This window comes from Sycon ciliatum, chromosome 2, assembly GCF_964019385.1.
Source record: "Sycon ciliatum chromosome 2, ocSycCili1.1, whole genome shotgun sequence".
Lineage (NCBI taxonomy): Eukaryota > Metazoa > Porifera > Calcarea > Leucosolenida > Sycettidae > Sycon > Sycon ciliatum.
Window position 1 is genome coordinate 10,455,753 of NC_088644.1, and position 21,571 is coordinate 10,477,323.

General features: G+C 46.3%; 2 protein-coding genes and 1 long non-coding RNA gene across 7 annotated transcripts in view; 2 read left to right on the forward strand and 1 right to left on the reverse strand.

Moving 5' to 3' along the window:
- LOC135808624 (uncharacterized) overlaps window positions 1–10,137 on the forward strand; it is a 40,747-nt gene extending 30,610 nt beyond the window's left edge. For all 4 annotated transcript variants that reach the window (XM_065321841.1, XM_065321842.1, XM_065321840.1 and 1 more), the window contains 5 exons: window positions 687–839; window positions 1,317–1,984; window positions 2,501–2,770; window positions 2,996–3,164; window positions 8,978–10,137. In XM_065321841.1, coding sequence (XP_065177913.1) covers window positions 687–839; window positions 1,317–1,984; window positions 2,501–2,770; window positions 2,996–3,164; window positions 8,978–9,064 — 1,347 coding nt within the window. In that variant the 3' untranslated portion in view covers window positions 9,065–10,137. The remainder of the gene's footprint in view (window positions 1–686; window positions 840–1,316; window positions 1,985–2,500; window positions 2,771–2,995; window positions 3,165–8,977) is intronic.
- LOC135808622 (uncharacterized) lies at window positions 4,301–7,353 on the reverse strand. The gene is made up of 2 exons (XR_010552097.1): window positions 6,601–7,353; window positions 4,301–5,349 (listed from the first exon to the last, which is right to left on the reverse strand). It is a non-coding gene; the product is annotated as an uncharacterized LOC135808622 (long non-coding RNA).
- A 1,827-nt stretch (window positions 10,138–11,964) lies between the features above and the next one.
- The window catches only part of LOC135808625 (uncharacterized), a 39,224-nt gene continuing 29,617 nt past the window's right edge, over window positions 11,965–21,571 (forward strand). The window contains exons 1-5 of one of the 2 annotated variants that reach the window (XM_065321845.1): window positions 11,965–12,335; window positions 14,693–14,861; window positions 19,316–19,460; window positions 20,142–20,321; window positions 20,586–20,826. In XM_065321845.1, coding sequence (XP_065177917.1) covers window positions 14,779–14,861; window positions 19,316–19,460; window positions 20,142–20,321; window positions 20,586–20,826 — 649 coding nt within the window. In that variant the 5' untranslated portion in view covers window positions 11,965–12,335; window positions 14,693–14,778. Of the gene's footprint in view, window positions 12,336–12,582; window positions 14,862–19,315; window positions 19,461–20,141; window positions 20,322–20,585; window positions 20,827–21,571 lie in introns of those variants that run through there. The other variant, XM_065321844.1, reaches the window with a different exon arrangement.

The following is a 21,571-nucleotide window of genomic DNA, read 5'->3' on the forward strand; positions in this document are numbered from 1 at the left end:
CTGAAACCACAGGAAGTATGCGGTTTGAAACTTGCCAAGGTGTTAGCCAATCATGGGAGAGGCTGACTAGTGTGTCAGACAAGATGTGCACATGCAATCCGAATGAATTTTCCTACGCTCTTGTGGAGGAGCGCTGATGGTGTGTGCCGATTGGACAAATGCCGCATGTACTCGGTGTACATGTAGGTGTCAGGTCATTGATTGTCAGCATTCTGTCAGTTTGGTTGGCTAGTTTCCACACTTTATGAATGTGCTATATTTTTTAGTTCCATTGGTTTGCATTTACGCATAACTTGGTTCCTAGTGTCAATTCTCCTTTCTCATTGGCCCAGTGTCCGAGTGGATGCGGCTATTGGGGCTTTCGGCACTCGTGCGTGTAGTTGTAAGATTTGTCATTCCCTCACCCCTACAGCTAGGCGCTGCACATGCCGCTTGGTTTATTCCAGCAGATGCGGCGGCTAGTTGGGTTACCTAGTAACCCGGGTGTCAGCAGATGCCACGAGTTTCCTCCGCCGGGAACAGAAATCAAATACTTTATTTCACTGGCCAAGTTGCAAAATGCGTTACCAGAATCGCTTTTAAGTTAGACCATCGCTAACAATATTCCTGGGGTACAGCAGTGTAGACTACTTACAGCTGCAACAACTCTGAAGTATCAGCTTGTGTACTCTTCTGTATGTGTGCAGATCTGCCATAACTGCACTGATTCTGCAGCACGCATATCGATACACACCTACCTGTTTCTCGTGTTCATCTGTTCGGCGATGCTTTTCACCGTTGTCCTGGTGCTCAATATTGGCGTGTCTCCGGTGCTAAACAGCTGGCTATTCTTCATCCAGGTCAGATTTGCAACTTCCCATATATCCATGTCTTCCTACTCGTTTGTCTGCAGCCGTGAACATGCGGCTGTTGGCTTCATTCTGTATTTCTATCCTTCCTGTGATATATCCCTGCCTGTATAAAACTAGCCTTCTGGAGTATTTCATCTCAGCAGAGGGTGGCTGCTGCATTTCAATGCGCCAGGGTGAGTGAGGAAATTCCCTTTGAAGCTTCTGTGTGGGTTTAGGGCTCGCAAGCTGCTAAGCACCTTGGTCAGTATTCATGATAGCACTCTATACGTGACAGGTTGTACGGTGTTTTGTTACAGAAAGAAACACAGGCTACTAGTACTGCTGCCCGGGCATGGACTGGAGTTGACCAGACAGCCACACCCAGTCTCCATGACGACCGTGTGACTGAAAACTTGTTAAATTACATTGATGCATCACGGTCAGAAATCTTCCAAAAAAAAGATGTATACATTCATGTTTCTGCAGGCTGTTTTCATCATCTTTGCCGATCATGTTCTAATGAGAAACATATTCTACTCTGCGATGACATTTGGTCTGGGACATATCTGCATCAAAGAGTCCATGTCAGTGCTGCAAACTAGAGCAGTGCTTGGCGCACAACCTCTCTTCATCGTCCTCTTCAGCTGTCTTATGTGGCTGGCCGTGCGGCATGGGCTCTTTGCCAGGCACCTGCAGCATCTGCAGAGACGCAACTCTCTAGCTCACGTCATATGGTTGAGTGTCATCTACTGCACTGCAACAATTGCCTACATATCAACCTACCTGCTGGCGAGTGTGACTCTGCATTCACCAGCAGGTGAGCGGAGAGTGCTCTTTCTCGATGGCTCTGTTGAATTCCTCGGCACAGAGCACTTGCCGTATGGTATCACTGCCATTGCTGCGTTGGTGTTCCTGGTGGCCCCAGCTCCCATTGTGATGGCTTTGCCCTCGCTGCGCAGTTTACCACAGTTCAAGTGGTATGCCGACGAGGCAATGAACATGTACGAGCCTGGACGTCACTGGTGGGTGTCCGTGGACATGTTCCGGCGTCTGCTCCTGGCCGTCATGCAGGGCGGAATCTACAACTCGCGTGTGCGCCAGTACACCGTGTGCTTGACATGCGTTATCCTGCTGACAATGCATGTCATGTTCAGGTACAGTACATGCAGGCTTGTTTTGCTCTGCAGTTGATGTAACATTGTTAGAATGATATCACCGGGTGATGTAACATTGTTAGTATGATAGGGCACTGGCAGTACAGTGTTTCAGCCCTGCTTGGAAGCTCTCCACATAATACAGAATTCCTTGTTTGTTTACATCTTTCACAAATGTGCAAAACAACCACGCACAAGGCTGGTTTGTTTCAACTTTGAGTTACATGTTATACAATCATCAATCGTCCACCAACGCACGAATAAATTCACTGGTTTGAGGGAAATATGCAAACCGGAAAAGCCTGAACAAAAAATTGACTGTCACCACCAGGACTCAAACCAGGGACCTTCATCAATGCATTAATTGAATGTAGTTACGAAACATATGGAGGTTCTATTCTGTGCCCCTAAACCACATGTCAGACTTCACCAGCACTGTAGAACAAGTTATGATTGCTGCGGGTGTCTTGACATTCGTTCATACTGTCATTCTCCCGTTTATCTGCTTTCTCCCAGGCCTCTCAAACGAAACAAGAAGGTCTGGAAAATCGCGGACATTGACAATAAGTTTGAAACGCTTCTGCTGTTTGACCTGTGCCTTATGTCGCTAATCAAGATAAGCATCAGCTGTGCCAGTACTGGAAAATCGCTACTCGACCAAAACAGTGTCCGCTACATCGTCTTACTGCTCTACTCAATCCCGACTTTGCTGTCCCTCATCATCACTGCTTACAGATTTGCACGCAGCTTTCAGGCCACATACGGACGCCAGGAAGCCAATCAAAGGTACTTCTTGGGGCTGCACTGGAGGTGGGCGATTTTGCTTGGAGCAACTCTGTTGCTATTCAAAATCCAGTAACATATTTGAACGGAGAATCATCTTACCTGCCTAGGGTCAATTATTCTGGAGAAGAAAGTATGTAGTAAAGATTTGGAGCTATAAAAAGGTAGGTGACAGGACACACTGTTCTAACTTCGAATCACTCGCTTGCATGTAAACCCTACGTGTAGGTACAACATGGAAGTGGATGACTGTCTTACAATGGCAATGTCGGATCGCCCCTATGGTAGCCCCGATGGCTGTGCGGCCACCACATCCCCAGTATCCAACTCGTCAGCAACAGTCAGCTCAAGTTTTGAGGGTCTCCGCCATCTACCTCTGCATGCTCAGAGACGCAAGGTACATGTGTGTGCACTGCTTTTTGGAAATGCATAGATGGACCCACTACACAACCATACTGCAGTGAAACCTGTCAAGGCGACCACCTGTCCTACAAGACCACCGAAACCAGAATCAAGGGATGCTATTTCCAGTTAAAATGGCCCTGCATAAGGAGACTACCTGGTAAAAAAGACCACGTTTTGAAGGTCCCTTGAGCGGTCGTCTTACACAGGTTTCACTGTAGTACTGTCTAGGGTCTGCATCAACTTCAATAACTATGGTTGGTCATTATAAAAGAACTGTCGGTTGAATAACTATGGTTGGTCATTATAAAAGAACTGTCGGTTGAATAACTATGGTTGGTCATTATAAAAGAACTGTCGGTTGAATAACTATGGTTGGTCATTATAAAAGAACTGTCGGTTGAATAACTATGGTAGGTCATTATAAAAGAACTGTCGGTTGAATAACTATGGTAGGTCATTATAAAAGAACTGTCGGTTGAATAACTATGGTAGGTCATTATAAAAGAACTGTCGGTTGAATAACTATGGTAGGTCATTATAAAAGAACTGTCGGTTGAATAACTATGGTTGGTCATTATAAAAGAACTGTCGGTTGAATAACTATGGTTGGTCATTATAAAAGAACTGTCGGTTGAATAACTATGGTTGGTCATTATAAAAGAACTGTCGGTTGAATAACTATGGTTGGTCATTATAAAAGAACTGTCGGTTGAATAACTATGGTTGGTCATTATAAAAGAACTGTCGGTTCAATAACTACGGTTGGTCATTATAAAAGAACTGTCGGTTGAATAACTATGGTTGGTCATTATAAAAGAACTGTCGGTTGAATAACTATGGTTGGTCATTATAAAAGAACTGTCAGTTGAATAACTATGGTTGGTCATTATAAAAGAACTGTCGGTTCAATAACTACGGTTGGTCATTATAAAAGAACTGTCGGTTGAATAACTATGGTTGGTCATTATAAAAGAACTGTCAGTTGAATAACTATGGTTGGTCATTATAAAAGAACTGTCAGTTGAATAACTATGGTTGGTCATTATAAAAGAACTGTCGTCTCGGAAGGTTGAGAACGAACTGCCTCTTCTATCCTCGCCACGCCACACCTCAAAACGAACTAGTCAGTGGTTTTTCTCTAGAGCTAGAGAGAGAGTTTTCATAGTTTACTTCAAGCGGCGACGGAAGAACTCATAATGGAGAACTAACACTGACAACGAATGTCTAACAACTGACGACGAACGTCGGACAACTGACTCTGACAACGAACGTCTGACAACTGACGACGACCGTCGGACAACTGACTCTGACAACGAACGTCTGACAACTGACGACGACCGTCGGACAACTGACGACGACATGGCAAAAGGAAAACATGATATCAGAAATTGGTGCCCTCGTCAGCACAAAAGGTGGTGTACTCAGCACAAAAAGGTGCACGTGTCAACAACAAAGCAGCGCAGCAGCATGTACGGGTCAGCAACAAAGCAGCGCAGCAGCATGTACGGGTCAGCAGCACAGAGACACAAATACAGCAGCAGCTACGACGAAGAGACAACACGTGCAGCCACATGTACACACAGAGACACAAATACAGCAGCAGCTACGACGAAGAGATAACACGTGCAGGCGCAGGTACAACACTATCCCCTACCAAAAAAAGACATCCACTCCTGTGGATGGAAGCAAAAGTGAAGTGTATAAAAAAAACGGAAGGAGACAGACCGGAGAAGAAGACAGAAAGACAGGGGAAATGAAATATGAAGCAACATAAACAGGCGACAATAAAACACAAAAGAGGTGGGGTCACAACAGTTGAATGCATGACGAGTAGGCCAGGAGGGTTAACACCAGTCGGGAGCCCCGCAAAACTGTGCATCAATCAAACGGAACCTGCAAGCAACAGATTTTGCAGAGGACCCCGGCTGGCGAGCTGTTCGACCTGTAGTTGTCCCTTTGGATCTTGATTATTTGAACAGCACCAACCTAGTACGCCACCCACCCAACAGTCAAGACAAACAAAAAGTACACAATGCATGAGGAAACAGGGTTAAGCCGACGGACCCAGCGACGCTGCCAAGAGCGGCGAGACCGACAGCACGCACCGACCGAGAAGAAGACTGGGGCCGCAGGACGCACACTGGCCGGCTGTCCGAAAACCGATGGCGCTACAGAAACTCCGAGAATCACAGGACACACACAGAAAGAGAGAAGGACTGACGCAAACATCTCAGCCATCACCAAAAATCAGAAAAGCACACGAAGGAAGGGAAGAACAGCCAGGAAGAACACGTTGACTGAAACAGGAGCAATTAATCAGTGAGGACACCATTGAGGACACACAAACAAATCGGTTACCAATACGCAAAAGATAAAGAAGAAAAACCACAGGGCGCTACCCTGAAAACCCACAGGTCTCTAACCTGAAAAAACCACAGGGATTGAACCTGAAAAAACCACAGGGATTGAACCTGAAAAAACCACAGGGATTGAACCTGAAAAACACGGAACTACATCCGCTTCGCAAAACCAAAAACCGAGACAAAAACTGTCAGGGACCGACTGGGGCGCGCAAGGGCCAACCAGCAACACGCGGAAACCATAACACCCGCAAGGCAAACCGATACAACAAAACGCAGGATTCCTGCAGACCACCAAGCAGACCGTGGCTCACCATGATCAGACGCCCACCCAGACGAACTAGAGAAACCCACATGCCGAAACACAATTATTACAAAACCATACGCTCACAAAAAAAATTCAACCTGGATCAAGAACGAGAATCCTACATGAAGTAACAATTAGTTCACACCTCCCACCAAACCGGAAGCCAACAGCTTTCCTACTTTGTTGACAGTGCATGGCCGAGCCTGACAGTGACAATGCTCTACACCATGTACACAGAACATGGAGAAACTACTACTAAAACGGTAAAAACACGAAACAAAACAATATGGATCGACTACATACGAGGCAGCACCTCGAGAACGTTCAGGTGGACATCTGAACAAATCACGCGACACAGTCACACTATCGGAGCAGTCCGACGGCAACTCCGTGACAAGCACAAGTGCACAACACAAGACGAGATCAAAGCTACCCATGCTGAATGCACGACGAACATGCAAACACAAGTTCCAGATTCGAACGAGTAGCGCACGAACAGAAGTTTGAAATTTTCATACACAACAGTACAGTACAGGGTAGTCAGAGCGACACAACTAACACAACGGGGCGAACTTCCAACGAGCAGCAAGACTACACTACGAGTACACACTCGAACACGAGAGAACAAGGCTCCACGGAATTCCTGCAGGGACCCGAGTCACCCGACGCAAAACAATTATTTGAAAATTCGAAATCGAATACAAGGTACGGCAACATTGCAACACATTACGCAGAGCAGACAATTACAAAGGCATGCTCACCTGAGTAGGAGCTCCGAGGATCTAGGAAAGGGTTGAACAGACGCAGCAAAGCGGAGCCATGGCGAGAACGCGAAGAGGAAAACGAAAAACACCGGCCGGAGAGCGACGAGCTTCAGGGTCGTGGGTTCGATTAGTTGGGCGCCAAATGTCGTCTCGGAAGGTTGAGAACGAACTGCCTCTTCTATCCTCGCCACGCCACACCTCAAAACGAACTAGTCAGTGGTTTTTCTCTAGAGCTAGAGAGAGAGAGTTTTCATAGTTTACTTCAAGCGGCGACGGAAGAACTCATAATGGAGAACTAACACTGACAACGAATGTCTAACAACTGACGACGAACGTCGGACAACTGACTCTGACAACGAACGTCTGACAACGAACGTCTGACAACTGACGACGACCGTCGGACAACTGACTCTGACAACGAACGTCTGACAACTGACGACGACCGTCGGACAACTGACGACGACATGGCAAAAGGAAAACATGATATCAGAAATTGGTGCCCTCGTCAGCACAAAAGGTGGTGTACTCAGCACAAAAAGGTGCACGTGTCAACAACAAAGCAGCGCAGCAGCATGTACGGGTCAGCAACAAAGCAGCGCAGCAGCATGTACGGGTCAGCAGCACAGAGACACAAATACAGCAGCAGCTACGACGAAGAGACAACACGTGCAGCCACATGTACACACAGAGACACAAATACAGCAGCAGCTACGACGAAGAGATAACACGTGCAGGCGCAGGTACAACAGAACTGTCGGTTGAATAACTATGGTTGGTCATTATAAAAGAACTGTCGGTTGAATAACTATGGTTGGTCATTATAAAAGAACTGTCGGTTGAATAATTATGGTTGGTCATTATAAAAGAACTGTCGGTTGAATAACTATGGTTGGTCATTATAAAAGAACTGTCGGTTGAATAACTATGGTTGGTCATTATAAAAGAACTGTCAGTTCAATAACTATGGTTGGTCATTATAAAAGAACTGTCGGTTGAATAACTATGGTTGGTCATTATAAAAGAACTGTCGGTTGAATAACTATGGTAGGTCATTATAAAAGAACTGTCGGTTGAATAACTATGGTTGGGCATTATAAAAGAACTGTCGGTTGAATAACTATGGTTGGTCATTATAAAAGAACTGTCAGTTGAATAACTATGGTTGGTCATTATAAAAGAACTGTCGGTTGAATAACTATGGTTGGTCATTATAAAAGAACTGTCGGTTGAATAACTATGGTTGGTCATTATAAAAGAACTGTCGGTTGAATAACTATGGTTGGTCATTATAAAAGAACTGTCGGTTGAATAACTATGGTTGGTCATTATAAAAGAACTGTCGGTTCAATAACTATGGTTGGTCATTATAAAAGAACTGTCGGTTGAATAACTATGGTTGGTCATTATGAAAGAACTGTCGGTTGAATAACTATGGTTGGTCATTATAAAAGAACTGTCGGCGTGGAGAAAGTAACATAAACATAACTAAAGCATGAACACACCATTTGAGCTGTGACTACCCCTCCCCCCCCCCCCCCCCCCACACACACACACACATACATGTACCATGATCAGTAGGGCTTGTGGGATCCAGCAGGTTTTCTTATGATGACCAAACATTTGGATTGCACCATAAAAGGACGCGAGCAATAACGACTCGGCAACCAAACCGGTGGAGGTGCAGAGTTTATTTGCAAAACAATAGAGCTGTTACATATCTGTCGCATGACTAAACCCGTGATGGACAGCCATGTTGGTTCCACTGTCCACATGTCATGTACACTTTCGACGCAAATGCGGTCGCACAAAGAAGACCATCAATCTAGTGTGAACTGGGAGAACTTGATGAAGACACATGTATAACAAAAAGAGAATAATAAACAAGCTATTAGGAACGAGAGGTACCAGGTTCAAGTCCTGCTTGGAAGCGGAAGGATTTTTTCCAACCGTGCTGCGACCCACAGTTAATTGGGAACTCGTGGCCTGGCATGAGTAAAACATGGATGTGGCAAATGGGATTTTGGCCTTTGGCCTATGGTTGGTGGATCTGATCTATCCTCCCCCACCGTTGAGGAGCCGCATCTGACGCCTGATCATGGGGTGGTGGCGTCCCACGGAAGCGGAAAGGTGGTTCTTGACCAGGGAGTTGTACGACTCCTTGTTCTTGACCTGCCCGGTACGCGAACCCGTCGAATTTTTTTTTTTATTAGGAAAGAAAAAAGTGAAGTTACTGTGTGGCTATAATGAAGATGCTAGGAGGGTTCATCATGAACATGAGAGTGGGAGGGAAAGAGAGTTTTGCTCATACACATTGATTCGAATAGCGGAATGTTGATCTCTAAGTTCCACGACAATTCTTGGTTTCTGTCTTCAGATGAACACCTTGTCAGTACCAGATGGACTCCGAGATCCACTGCTTATAGAACATCTGTTGAGTCCAGCTCCGCCATCAGAAGATTAGATGGTTGTGGGCTGGTTTACTGCTTCATCTAGTCACCCAAACACTCTTCCACTCGGTCTTGCGTGGTGGATGAAGACTTCTTTCTCTCACATATTCACTCTCGGCATGATGTAGATTGCGGATTAGTCAACAACTAAATCTCTGTTGATGAGGCAATGTCATCACTACTGCAAGCCAAACGAGTATTGCACCAAACGTTCACACTTTTTAAAAAGCAGCTGGTTTGCGCTGACAAAATTTAAGTTCATGGAGCACTGTGACAATACCCTTACACTCACAGTGGTAAAGCATGATTTCACACTGGTCAAAATCTAACAGGGGCTTGCTGTCCTTTCACACTATACCGATTATGCACTAGTCTCTTTATATCAGTTCGTTTGGCAGCATGATACGCACAGCTTCCTGCACACAATATTGGTGGTAATTTTCTGGCTATTGACACGATTGGTTGTAGATATCCTTCAAATATTTCATGTGATGATTTTTGGTTACACCTTTTAACATTCCGAGTGGCACAAAGCAGTAAGCACCAGCCAGCCCTTGCTCTAATCATCATGTACATGTACTTCACTACTAGTCAGGACCACCAGCAGCAGTTTATGATTGTTCCGGCAGTAACATGGCCTTTCATTCAGTTTGTGTATGATATAGCGGGTACACATGCCCTTCACAGTAGTAAGCATGACCTGTGTTGGTGGCCAAAAGGTTGGTCCGGTGGTTAGCCCTTTCCCAAAGTTGCTCGCCCTTTTTTTTTCGCTCTTTTTAGACCTTTTTGGAAAAGCCCGTTTCTTTCGCCCTTTATTGCGTTTTTTGGTGAATATCGCCCTTTTTGAGCTTTTTTAGCTGATAAAGTGCTAAAATCTGTTTGCTCATGCAGGCGATCACAGTTTCTGAGAGCTCGATGGGCCTTGGCACGCGGCTTTTTGGGGGGCAACAAGTTGGTGAAGATTGTACCCGGTGTAGCCATTGGCGGACTATGCTCGGCCAATCGTCAAATTATGCTTTGGATTATGCCACAATTATGCCATCATTTATGCTGAATTATGCTGAATTATGCTCGGTTCCACTATGTATTCACGCTGTACACAGAGGATTGAGAAACCACGCATACACACACGGCCATGCCCTAAGCATAATTTTTGTCTAAACCGAAAGATTACGCCGACCTTACACGTGACGTTGGAATCCGTATATTATGCCGGAGCATAATTTTTTGACGAAATCCCAAGATTATGCCAAATATTATGCCGGCATAATCCGCCAAGCTAGGGCTATGACAATCGTAGCACTCAACGGAGGAGAGCGCACTGCCGCCTACACACCCACCAACAACAAACACCGGTGAGTCATTGGTAGCAACGGCAGCTGCGGTGCGAGGTGTCGACATTGGAGCAGCCAAACACCAGCGGCGTAATCGGAATGAGAACCTCTCCACAAGGTCCAGAGTTTGTCCGGAAGTACATCCCCCGATCACATAGATATCCCTGTTGAAGATTGTGACTATGGCAGTATGGGGCTCTCTCGTTGCGCTAACATTACCATGATTACCGGTAGAGAGGTCCACTTACCGTTGTCATGAATACTAGTAATGTCCGTACTGTGACATGGCGGTGTCCAGGGACTTCCCCAGAGATGCCCCTCCAATGACATACCGGTAGATCATGTTACTAGTATTGTCACCATGGTCACTGCTGATCACTGCATGCGGGGTTGCTTTGTCCAACCATGTGCCGTCCAACTGTTCTCCAGTTCAGCCGCTGTGAATGGTGAATGGCCCTCCTTGGACAAATGCAGGCATTCGATTCCCGGCACATCACTCGGTGTGGAGCTGCCGGTCGTGACAGCCAAAAGCCGAGCTGCTGCCTAGTGCTGGTTTTGGCTGATAGACGTGAGTGTGATTGCTCTGGTGGACCACTACCCCATGTACTGAAAGTTGCTTTGTAAGTGAAAATACCATTTTTTTCCATCGTCATGCTTCTTTCTGTTCCCCGCTAGCCCTCTCACACTCAAAAAGCATTACTGCACTGTGCAATAAGACTTAGTAATTAGTTCGTGGCCTTTACTCTTTAGTCTCCGGTGGCAGGACGCAACGGACGGAGGTCGGTGAAAGTACCGAACATGCAGAAGGCTGCAGGTACTGGACGTACAAGGCTTAGCTACTACACATGACTGTATTACTAGTTCAGTGGTTGCAAACGTTACTTGGCGAGAAAGTATCGTAAGTAACGTAACGTCGGTAGTTGGTTGTTCGCAACACTCAATCTCGCGCTCTTCTCGCCGACCTGACTTGACACTTGACTGCCTCACGAGTGCCATCCAGAGCAAACGAGAGATCCATCGAACATTCGACTCGGCTTTCTTGCAGGTGGGAAACCGTATTCAAATGTGCGAGTTGGTGGGTCCGGGTAGACTCTACGAGCAACCAACTGAACTGTTACTTTCTTACATGGCTGTAGTCTAGACTGTAGTAGATCTACACTGACCTGTAGATGTCTACGTGCTAGTAGTAGTACTAGTAGTACAGTCATGTAGACCTACTCAGCTACTGGCGAGTACTGCTGCAGCCAGTACTGCCGGTATAGCCGGCTAGCCAAGACTAAGCAAGAGTCCACAAACATGCCTTGACTCAGTGTTGCTCAGTCTTGGGAGAAGCATTGGATTACCCCCTTCCACTTTCCAGACACATGCATGCGTTTTCTCAGATAATACTACTATTATTAATTTTGTCTATTTTCTAGGAAGACTGCAGCTATACAAATACAATGCAGTGTTACAAAATGTTTGCTTCATAGATCGACCAGTGAAACTGAGTTGATGAGTCGAGTGTCACCAATAGGGCAATAATTATTTCCATTGCTAGCTCACCACTCAGATCAGCACGCATTCGGAACAATTACGTTGTGTCAAAACAACGCCGGATAACTCGATCTTTGCCTAAAGATAAGGCCAGATTGCAGGAGGTCACCTAGGAACACTCCGTTGTCATACAGGAAGGATTACTAGCACGTCGACGACAAACTAACTACGCCGCACACGAGAGTTTGGTGGTCTGAAATTCCAGCCAACGGATCAAGTTGCCGTACTGTCGTCAGGAGCCATCGCCTTTCCGCTGGGCAAGCGCAGGAGGATGACAGTCATGTCAGCTACGACACCCCGAAATTCTGGAGCTTCCTCTAAACAATCGAAGATGACCAGTAAAGACACGTGGTGGTCCTTCGCTCGACTGCCCAAATCGTGCAGACGTGTTTGCCAGCTGTGGACAAGGTGAACGGTAAGGTCAAGGTGGTGACTATCCAAGGTGGTCTTGTTGTAGTTATTTATCACTAGATAGTGTTGATTTAGCCATCAGTGCAGGTAGAATAACAGCTAAGGTTTCAACTGCTGTGTTCAAGATCAGTGCCAGCACTGATTATGACCTCAGAAGTAATGTTTGGAGAGTGAGCGATTTAGCCATACCGTATTATCTCTAATAAGCACGGTCCTCGATTTTGTCAATGTACCTCCGCCCCGTGCTATTAATGAAGACGTTCCTTTATTGGAGACTGTTCCATTATCATTTCAACCTCATTTCAGAGGCATGTTGCCATGCCAAATTCATGTCAGACACACACATTACAGGGTTTTTTCGCCGGTACAGATAATGAATTTACACAGTGTGCTTATAATGGAGACTGAGCACTTTATTTTTTGAATGCCACCCCAAGGTGTTCTATTATTGGAGACGTGCTATTATTGGAGACTGTGCTTATATTAGAGATAATACGGTAAGTGCAGGTAGAATAACAGCTAAGGTTTCAACTGCTGTGTTCAAGATCAGTGCCAGCACTGATGATGACCTCAGAAGTAATGTTTGGAGAGTGAGCGATGGTCTCATTAGTGGTAGTCTACTAGCAGACCAATAAGAGGTATAGCAGTTGCTTCAGCTGTTCTCAGTTTGTTTTGACCGGCCTCGTTATTTTCTCATGTCTAACGTCTCTGAAGTGGCTTTTTTGGAGTTCGCACACCCTGACTAGTGTAGGGTCTACGCTGGCTGTCTAAACTGAACCCCGAGTGGTCATGGTGTAAGAAGTCTTTGAGGTAACGTTGTCATTGGCAATACTAATCACGGTACAATGGTAACCAAGGCTGGGCTGAGGAATTGTTTCTGCCGGTATGGACTTGTGCCCTGGCGAACAGTCCGAGCTCTTCTCTTCGCTCTTGGCTTATGCTGTTCTGCTGCAAGGTCTTCTACGCCGCCACTCCTCAATGATTCTAGTAGCGTTGCTGTTGATCCTACCAACCTAGCTGTTAGCACTGGCAGTGATAATTTAACATCTGATGAATCACTGGTGGTACATGTGGTGCACCCGGCCAGAGATTGGAATAGACGAGACCCTTCACGTTTGCCGTCACACTGCCAGAACAATGGTGAGTCTCCTGCGCGATGCTTCTCCATCCAGAGCGCAGTTCACTTAGTACAAAAGTGGAGAGCTGGCATGGCGGACATGTACAATGGGTCAGCAGGAGTGGTGACAGTGTGGTTGCACCCAGATACCAGATTCAACTGCTCCATCCTGCTCAGCTCTGAGAGCACAGCTGTAAACATTAACAGCAACGTCGGCCCGATTGCCATTGCCACTGTGGCAAGTCCAGGATGCCCTAGGTCTATTCTTCAGCAGCACAGCCCCACAAACGAAGAGCCATTCTTTGTTTTATCTAATGCCACACAGGTCCTGCTGAAAGCCCTGGAGTTTCACATACCAAAGAATGGCTACGCCATGTGCGTGGTGCAATCCAGGTTGGTGAAAATCGACCAATGTCAGTTTTACGTGACTAGTGCTTGTTGGAAATACAGCACCATATTCCTCAACTCCAGCTATGCTGTTTTCCTTGTGCGTTCTCGCATGGAACGCGAACCGACCACTGACATTACCTATGTTATAACGCTGGGAAAGTTTCACGAGATTCGGTCATTTGTACGTGCTCATCATTCGGTTAATAGTAGTGAAGAGGTACCCGTAGATCTAGGTGACTACTCCCAGTGGCTGACAGACAGTGGTACAGACATGGCAATGGGGTTGGCTCTGAAGAAGATGGAACAGTTCAAACACAATCAACCAACGCGTCACCAGACTCCATGTCTTGCAAGATTTCTCCTTGCTATTCAGGACAGCGTGTTTGCGAATGCCGGCGTGAGAACCCCGGAATATTCTCAGCTGGAGTACCATGTTGAGCATTTGAAAGGCAGTGCTGTTCACATCGAGACATACCCGAGTGTGTATCCATCATTTGCCTTCATCCACAACAATACATTTTCCAACCTATCCAGTCCCGAAGGGTCACCTGTTTTCTTACATGCTCGTGAAAACCAATACGGCAGCCAGGATGCAGCTGCTTCAAGACGCCACGTACTGATCAGTAACTGCACATTCATTAACAACACTGCCATGCTTGGCGGTGGGGTGAGCATGCTGTTTGATCGTCGAATTATACAGGCCACGGCCGCTGTCATCCAGTCAAGGTTTCTCTTGAACGCGGCTCGGCAAGGTGGTGGGGCCTTTTTTGCAAGGTTTTCACGTGCCGGAAGTTGTGTGTGGATGCGTAATGTTGAGTTTGTTCGCAACACTGTGCTCTCGCCATACGTTTCAGGCGCTGCTCTATCTCTCTGGGGTTCACCGGGAGCTGTCAAGGGCAAAGTGGACTGCTTTGAAGGAGAATTTGACGAGCAATTTGGCATGGAGAATGGTCATTTTGAAGACAACTATGGTGTCGGGGCTTTATGCCTCCAGAATGTGCTTGCTTCATTCTTCAATTCAACGTAAGTTGTTGCAAGCTCCTTGGATTACAGTCAACTTCGCTTATAACGACTGCGGATATAACGACAATTCGCGAATAACGACTGCGGATATAACGACAATTCGCGAATAACGACTGCGGATATAACGACAATTCGCGAATAACGACTGCGGATATAACGACAATTCGCGAATAACGACTGCGGATATAACGACAATTCGCGAATAACGACTGCGGATATAACGACAATTCGCGAATAACGACTGCGGATATAACGACAATTCGCGAATAACGACTGCGGATATAACGACAATTCGCGAATAACGACAGAATTTCCATGCCCAGAGCAAAGTCCATTCTACCTGTATGCATACAATGAGACTTCGGGTATAACGACACTTCGCGAATAAGGACACTTTTCTGATGCCCCGCCGAGTGTCGTTATACGCAAAGTTGACTGTAGAGACAGCACCAGCGGTGTTTACCACTGCAACGGGCAAAAATTCCTGTTGAACCAGTCGAATGTTTCTCTCAAAACTCAAGCAGTTGTGAAGTTATGAATACTGTCCTCGTATATTCAATCTGAGGTCAGCACTGCTTCGTTGTTGCGGGTCCATGAACGTAACGCAGATAAAAACTGGTAAATGTAGCGATGAAAAATGCATTTATCACTCCTTTCCCCCCCCCCCCCTCACGTGACCGCGGTCTCCTGCATATACACTCACATAATAACCACACAACTGTTTGGGGATAGCGCGCTTCTTGTATTATGCCAAACTTGACACGCTGAGTCCAGCTTGACTCAGCTGAGTCCCTAACTGCTATTTACTGCTCTAACATGAAGTCGTGCCTGAAAGAAGGGAAAGAGCGAAAAAGAAAAAAATTCTGGCCTTCTGCAAGCAATAACAAGACGTAATGAGTGCCGGCTGGGTAAAGTCGCACAACCATGAAGTCGACAGGATGATGGTGAGTTTCTGGCACACATCTTGCCCTGCTGCTCCACCTGCGCATACCTGATACTGTGGTGCGCTTACGGGCTCCCTGGGCCCCAGACGCCTCCCTGATGCGCCACGGGGTGCAGTCGAAGCGCCTGTATCACTTCGGTGATCCGAATGCGAATGCAGCCTTGCCGGTCGCCCGTCGGTCTGCCGCCTACGCGCGTACGCGACCAGCCTGAGACTGGCCCTGCCGCATTTGGCGCTTCTAAACGCTGGGATCCGGTAGACAGCTCACTGGGCTGCCAAATACGTGACTGGCTTGAGGACAGTTCCATACTGCACGGCAGGGCGCGCAGCTCAGGTCGCACGCGGTAGAGGCAAGAGCTGGGCGCGGCGAGGGTTGGTGATAACTACAGTTTCCTCCTTCCTCCTCCGGAAACTTCCATTTTTCTCAAACTGCCAGAAGGTAAACCAGGCCCAGAAGTACCTTTGGCAGATAGCTCCGAACTTGCAAGTCTGTGAGTGGGCGACACATAGCGCAAAAAGCGAAGGCATCACTTCGCACGAGAGGGCCCTGTCACTATGAGAGAGGGAGCGAAAGGCTCGATTTCCGGACTTACCGCCGCGGCACAAAGAACTGGGCCTTGAACTTGATTGGTATCATGTAATTACTTCAAAGTAGTGCAGAGGCAGTATGCTCTGATTACTTCAAAGTAGTAGCAATTTAGTCAGTATCATGTAATCATAACACAAGGGTCGGAAGCGGAAAATTGTTATACTGTAAAAGCCTTATATATTTAACGAGGAGAAATCTGTCGCTTGTTGCATTTTGTGAATGCGTATTATTTTACTTACATGGTTGCCAGCCTTCTACCCTCTCTCTCTCTCTCTCTCTCTCTCTCTCTCTCTCTCTCTCTCTCTCTCTCTCTCTCTCTCTCTCTCTCTCTCTCTCTCTCTCTCTCTCTCTCTCTCTCTCTATCTCTATCTCTCTCTCTCTATCTCTTTCTTTCTCTCCCTCTCTCTCTCTCTATCTCTCTCTCTCTCTCTCTCTCTCTCTCTCTCTCTCTCTCTCTCTCTCTCTCTCTCTCTCTCTCTCTCTCTCTCTCTCTCTCTCTCTCTCTCTCTCTCTCTCTCTCTCTCTCTCTCTCTCTCTCTCTCTCTCTCTCTCTCTCTCTCTCTCTCTCTCTCTCTCTCTCTCTCTCTCTCTCTCTCTCTCTCTCTCTCTCTCTCTCTCTCTCTCTCTCTCTCTCTCTCTCTCTCTCTCTCTCTCTCTCTCTTTCTCTTTTCTCACCCAAACCACTTGACATAAGCTAAGCTGTAGGCTCAGTGCTCCGCTGGATCACCCCAACACGAACAATCTGTCGATGGCAATATTGCTTTTTAAAACCACCCGTAGGGTGTAAATTGTGATTTTCATGATCCTTTGCTCTTTTTTCTAGCTAACTCAATCCCTGTAAAATGCCTGTGTGGCTGTGTGATTGGTGTTCACGCACAGGTATACATACATACACACACACACACACACACACATAAACACACGTACACACACATACACACACATACACACGTACAAATACACACACATACATACGCGCACGAACACACACACATACACACACACACACACACACACCATTCGACCATTGGATGCCCATCGCCGGAGGCGATGACAGCGATGCTACAGCAGAAGCCATAGCAACTTGTGCTGGGATTGCACCATTCAACAGCTCGCAAGGCTGAAGAATTGACCGCCACTATTCAGCCTGGTCTACACCACACAGCTATGAAGTGGCTTTTTCTGGCCAGTGAATCCCTACACACACACACACACACGCACGCACGCACGCACGCACGCACACACACACACACACACACACACACACAAATGAAAATTGATTTAAAGTTTGACTTGGCTTTTAGCCGGCAACAAGTTTTCTGCTCATTCATAAACCAGATCTCAACGAGAGAGCTTGGAAGCTCAGGGCCCTACGCTATGCTTTTATGCTTTTTTGCCTAGCTCATCGTACATGTTATAAGAACTGATGGAATTGTCTTTTTCCGTTCATTGGCGTTTTGCAAAAACGTTTCAATCGGTTTGAATATTATGAGTTAGGCAAAAGTATTTGCAGAATTTGTTGCGGATTGTTGTTTCTCTAATAATCATCTACTTTTGTTTTGCTCCTTCTTTAATTTTTATCTCCTTATATTGTAAATCAACAAATTTTGGCCGATGAGAAAATCAGAAACCTCTCGATTAGAGAGGTTAAGATGCACGTTATTTCCGACGTGACGCGCAGTTTCACGTCAAATTTGAAATCGATCGGTATTTTTGCTCTCACATGCATCCATTGCTCAATAATGCATCAATTTCCTATATGACAAACTTAGGCCTGTGATTTACTTTGGCCGGTTGGTACCAAGCGGCGAAATCAGCGAAATGAAATCGCCAGCGAACATTAGTTGATTTTAATACAGGAATCGGATTTTCTGGCCTTTTTTTAATACATCTACATTGACCTGTTGAGCCAATGACGACGCCGAATGCATGGTTGCCTGTGGAGCACATTACATAACTTTACAGTCTCCTAAAATACGTATCCTGTCCGACGGCAAAAGAGGCTGCAGATTTAGTTTTTCTGCGCGTCGACGGGATGTCTGCGACGCGAAAGTTCAGCTCGCGTTATTTGGCTCGCACGTCGAAAAAATCAACGCGAGTGACCTGCTGCTCACGTGGAAATTTGGACATTACATAACTTTACAGTCTCCTATATAAATACGTATCCTGTTCGACGGCAAAAGAGGCTGCAGATTTAGTTTTTCTGCGCGTCGACGGGATGTCTGTCCTGACGTTTACTGGGACCGGCGCTGACTCTGCCGATCACGGGCGTTCTGGACTCGACGGGATGTCTGTCCTGACGTTTCCTGGGACCGGCTTAGACTCTGCCGATCACGGGCGTTCTGGACTCAACGAGATGTCTGTCCTGACGTTGCCTGGTACCGCCGGACTCTACCGATCACGGGCGTTCTGGAGTCGACGGGATCTCTCTTCCGACGTTTCCTGTGACCGGCACTGAATCGCCCGTTCACGCTTTGTTTGGAGACGACGGGATCTCTCTTCCAAAGTATGTTTATGCTGACGCATCCTATCACCTAATCGGCGTCTATTCTAATTTAATTTCCTCCTCGTCTCCCTATTTCTTTCCAAATCCCACTCTACATCAGGGAGTCGTATGCATAATACAACGAATATTGGTACGGTACGGGACAGATACAGGAGCCCGCAAATATTGTGGACAGCTGTTATGTACAATCCTGTAGAGCCTTTGTAGTCACAGATACGGGACAGATACGGGACAGATACGGGATAGCGCCAGGCGTGACACTAACAAACAAACAAACACACACACAAACAAACAAATACCAAATTAAAGCTGTGTGGACCCTGGCTAGCGCCAGACGCTACTGAAGTAACGTCTTCTGCATAGCTACGGGAATAATCTATTTCTGTTGGTGGATTTTTTACCATCTTTGTCCACAGTTCAATTCTCAACAATATTGGAACCGGTTTGGTGGTGCAACAGTCCGTGGCTACGTTTATGGGATCAGTAAGAATAGAAAACAACACAGGAGACAATGGTGGGGCCATTCGAGTTAGCGACATGGGTCGTGTTGACTTCAGCAAGGTAACCAGATAACACAGCACACATTGTGTAGAGTGGCAGCAGCATAGTGCTTAGTTAGGTACAAGAAATGGACAGTATGTTGAACTGCATATAATATTATTATATTCTTTTATTCCACGATGGCGTGACGCCAATAAGGACGATTGATAAGTGTGATAGAATAATACTAGCCAGAAACAGCTAGATGGAAATTACCCGAGGTGGCAAGAAGCAATTGATCATGAAAACCAGTTACCGTAAAGTCGCGGATAAAAGCCGGCTTTGCATACAAGCACATCGCGGATAGAAGCGTGAAAATCAAACGGGTCAAATGCATAATTATAAGCCTGTCGCGCATAGAAGCCTGGCTTCTATGCAAGCGCGGATCGGGTAGGTCAAGAGTGCATGCGCTATGTGCAGTGCATAGTAAAACTGCCGCCATACCAGTAGTCAGTGGTAGATCTACGCGTGTCTCGCGTAGAAGCGTGCATACACGCCTGGCAAAAATATCAGTGGTGCATATAAGCATGGTTTGCATACAAGCCTGGTTTGCATTAAAGCCTGATGCAGAAAGCGGCTTATGTGCTTATAAGCCCGGCTTTTATCCGCGACTTTACGGTATTATTATTATGGTTTTGTAGATGGCTATTTAGATTTCGTTTACGCCCTCTGAAACAGTCTGGATTTTCTTCCTCTGATCAGGCAACATCGCTCTCAATATTGAATAACACTGCAGCTCGTAAGGGTGATGCTATCTTCATTGATGTCTACACATCCGTATCAACCTACAACAAACTGAAGATCTTCATCGGTAAGGACCGCTATCCGCCCTCGTGTCCTGTTCTGCTACCAGCTAACATGGACAAAGAGATGTGCCGCAAGGTTAGATTCCACATGACACACGTGTAGAGAGTTGTTGTCTGATGAATGTGTTTGTCATGAAACTCTGAGTAACAATGAAACAGCCCTATTTTCCTTCCTTTTGTGTACCTCTTGCGCGATTGTATAATCGTGGTGCTCAAGGCTGTCCTGCAGCGGTGTTTAACACTACATGGAGTGTGGATTCTCTACCTAATGGGAAGCGAGATATGCACCTAGCTTAGAGCATCTCCTCCAGGGCTATATTTTTTTCTTGTCCTCACCCAGATTACCACATCCAACGGAGCTGCAAACACGACTAGCCCGGCAATATTTGCCGGCAGCTGGCACAAGTGCTACAAGAGCTACGGCCTTCTAGATGACTACCCAAAGGATGAGCTACCGTATTGCGACCCGTACCCGCCGGCTGACTGGAGTTACATCAAGCAGCATCAGACAACGGATATCAATTGTTCAGCAAACAGTCCTCACAGCTTGCATGGAGCTGATGGTCAGGCTAAACGTGGAGGTTAGTCCTGAGTGAAACTGAATTTTCCATGGAAACATTTCCAAGACGTCTTATTCAAAATCAGTTAATGAGTTTTGATCGAACTACTTCGAAGTACTTGTACTAAAATCAGTTTGATCAATATTCAGTTGAGACAAGTGTACAGTTAAACCTGTAACTACCGACCACCCCTTGGTGCCAGAAAAAGCGGTCTTTAGTGGCAGGTGGTCTTTAGTTAGAGGTTTGCACAGCGCGACCATAATGGATCCCATTATATGATATGTATGTCAAAATGCAGCTAGTACAGTTCCCCAGGACTTGCGCAATGCCATTCTTATTTCAGGTCAAACAACACTTGGGGAGAGAGACGGAGAGACGGAGAGAGACAGAGAGAGAAGATTATTTTTTTACAGACATCAAATTCAGCTGCTATTTCTGAAGTCAGGAGTCAAACGTTCCCTGTGGAAGTTTTGTTTTGCGCTGGGCTTCACATTTGTTCATGCGATCAATCGTACCGACTGTCCTTGTTGTGACTTCTCGATTGCTTGAACGCGACCCTTCATCATCAGGATCTTGCAATGCTGCTTTGTTTCTGGATTCCTTGATGCCATCGTCGTTTCGTCTGTATGACTGGGGTGACAGAGCCGCTCAGTCTTCGTTTCTCCTCCGAGTAGTAACATCCATTAGAGAGCACTTCGGATGCGCTCTCCAAGACGCTTCCTATTATGTTTATTGTTGACAGGTGTAGTGCAGTCCACACCGACTC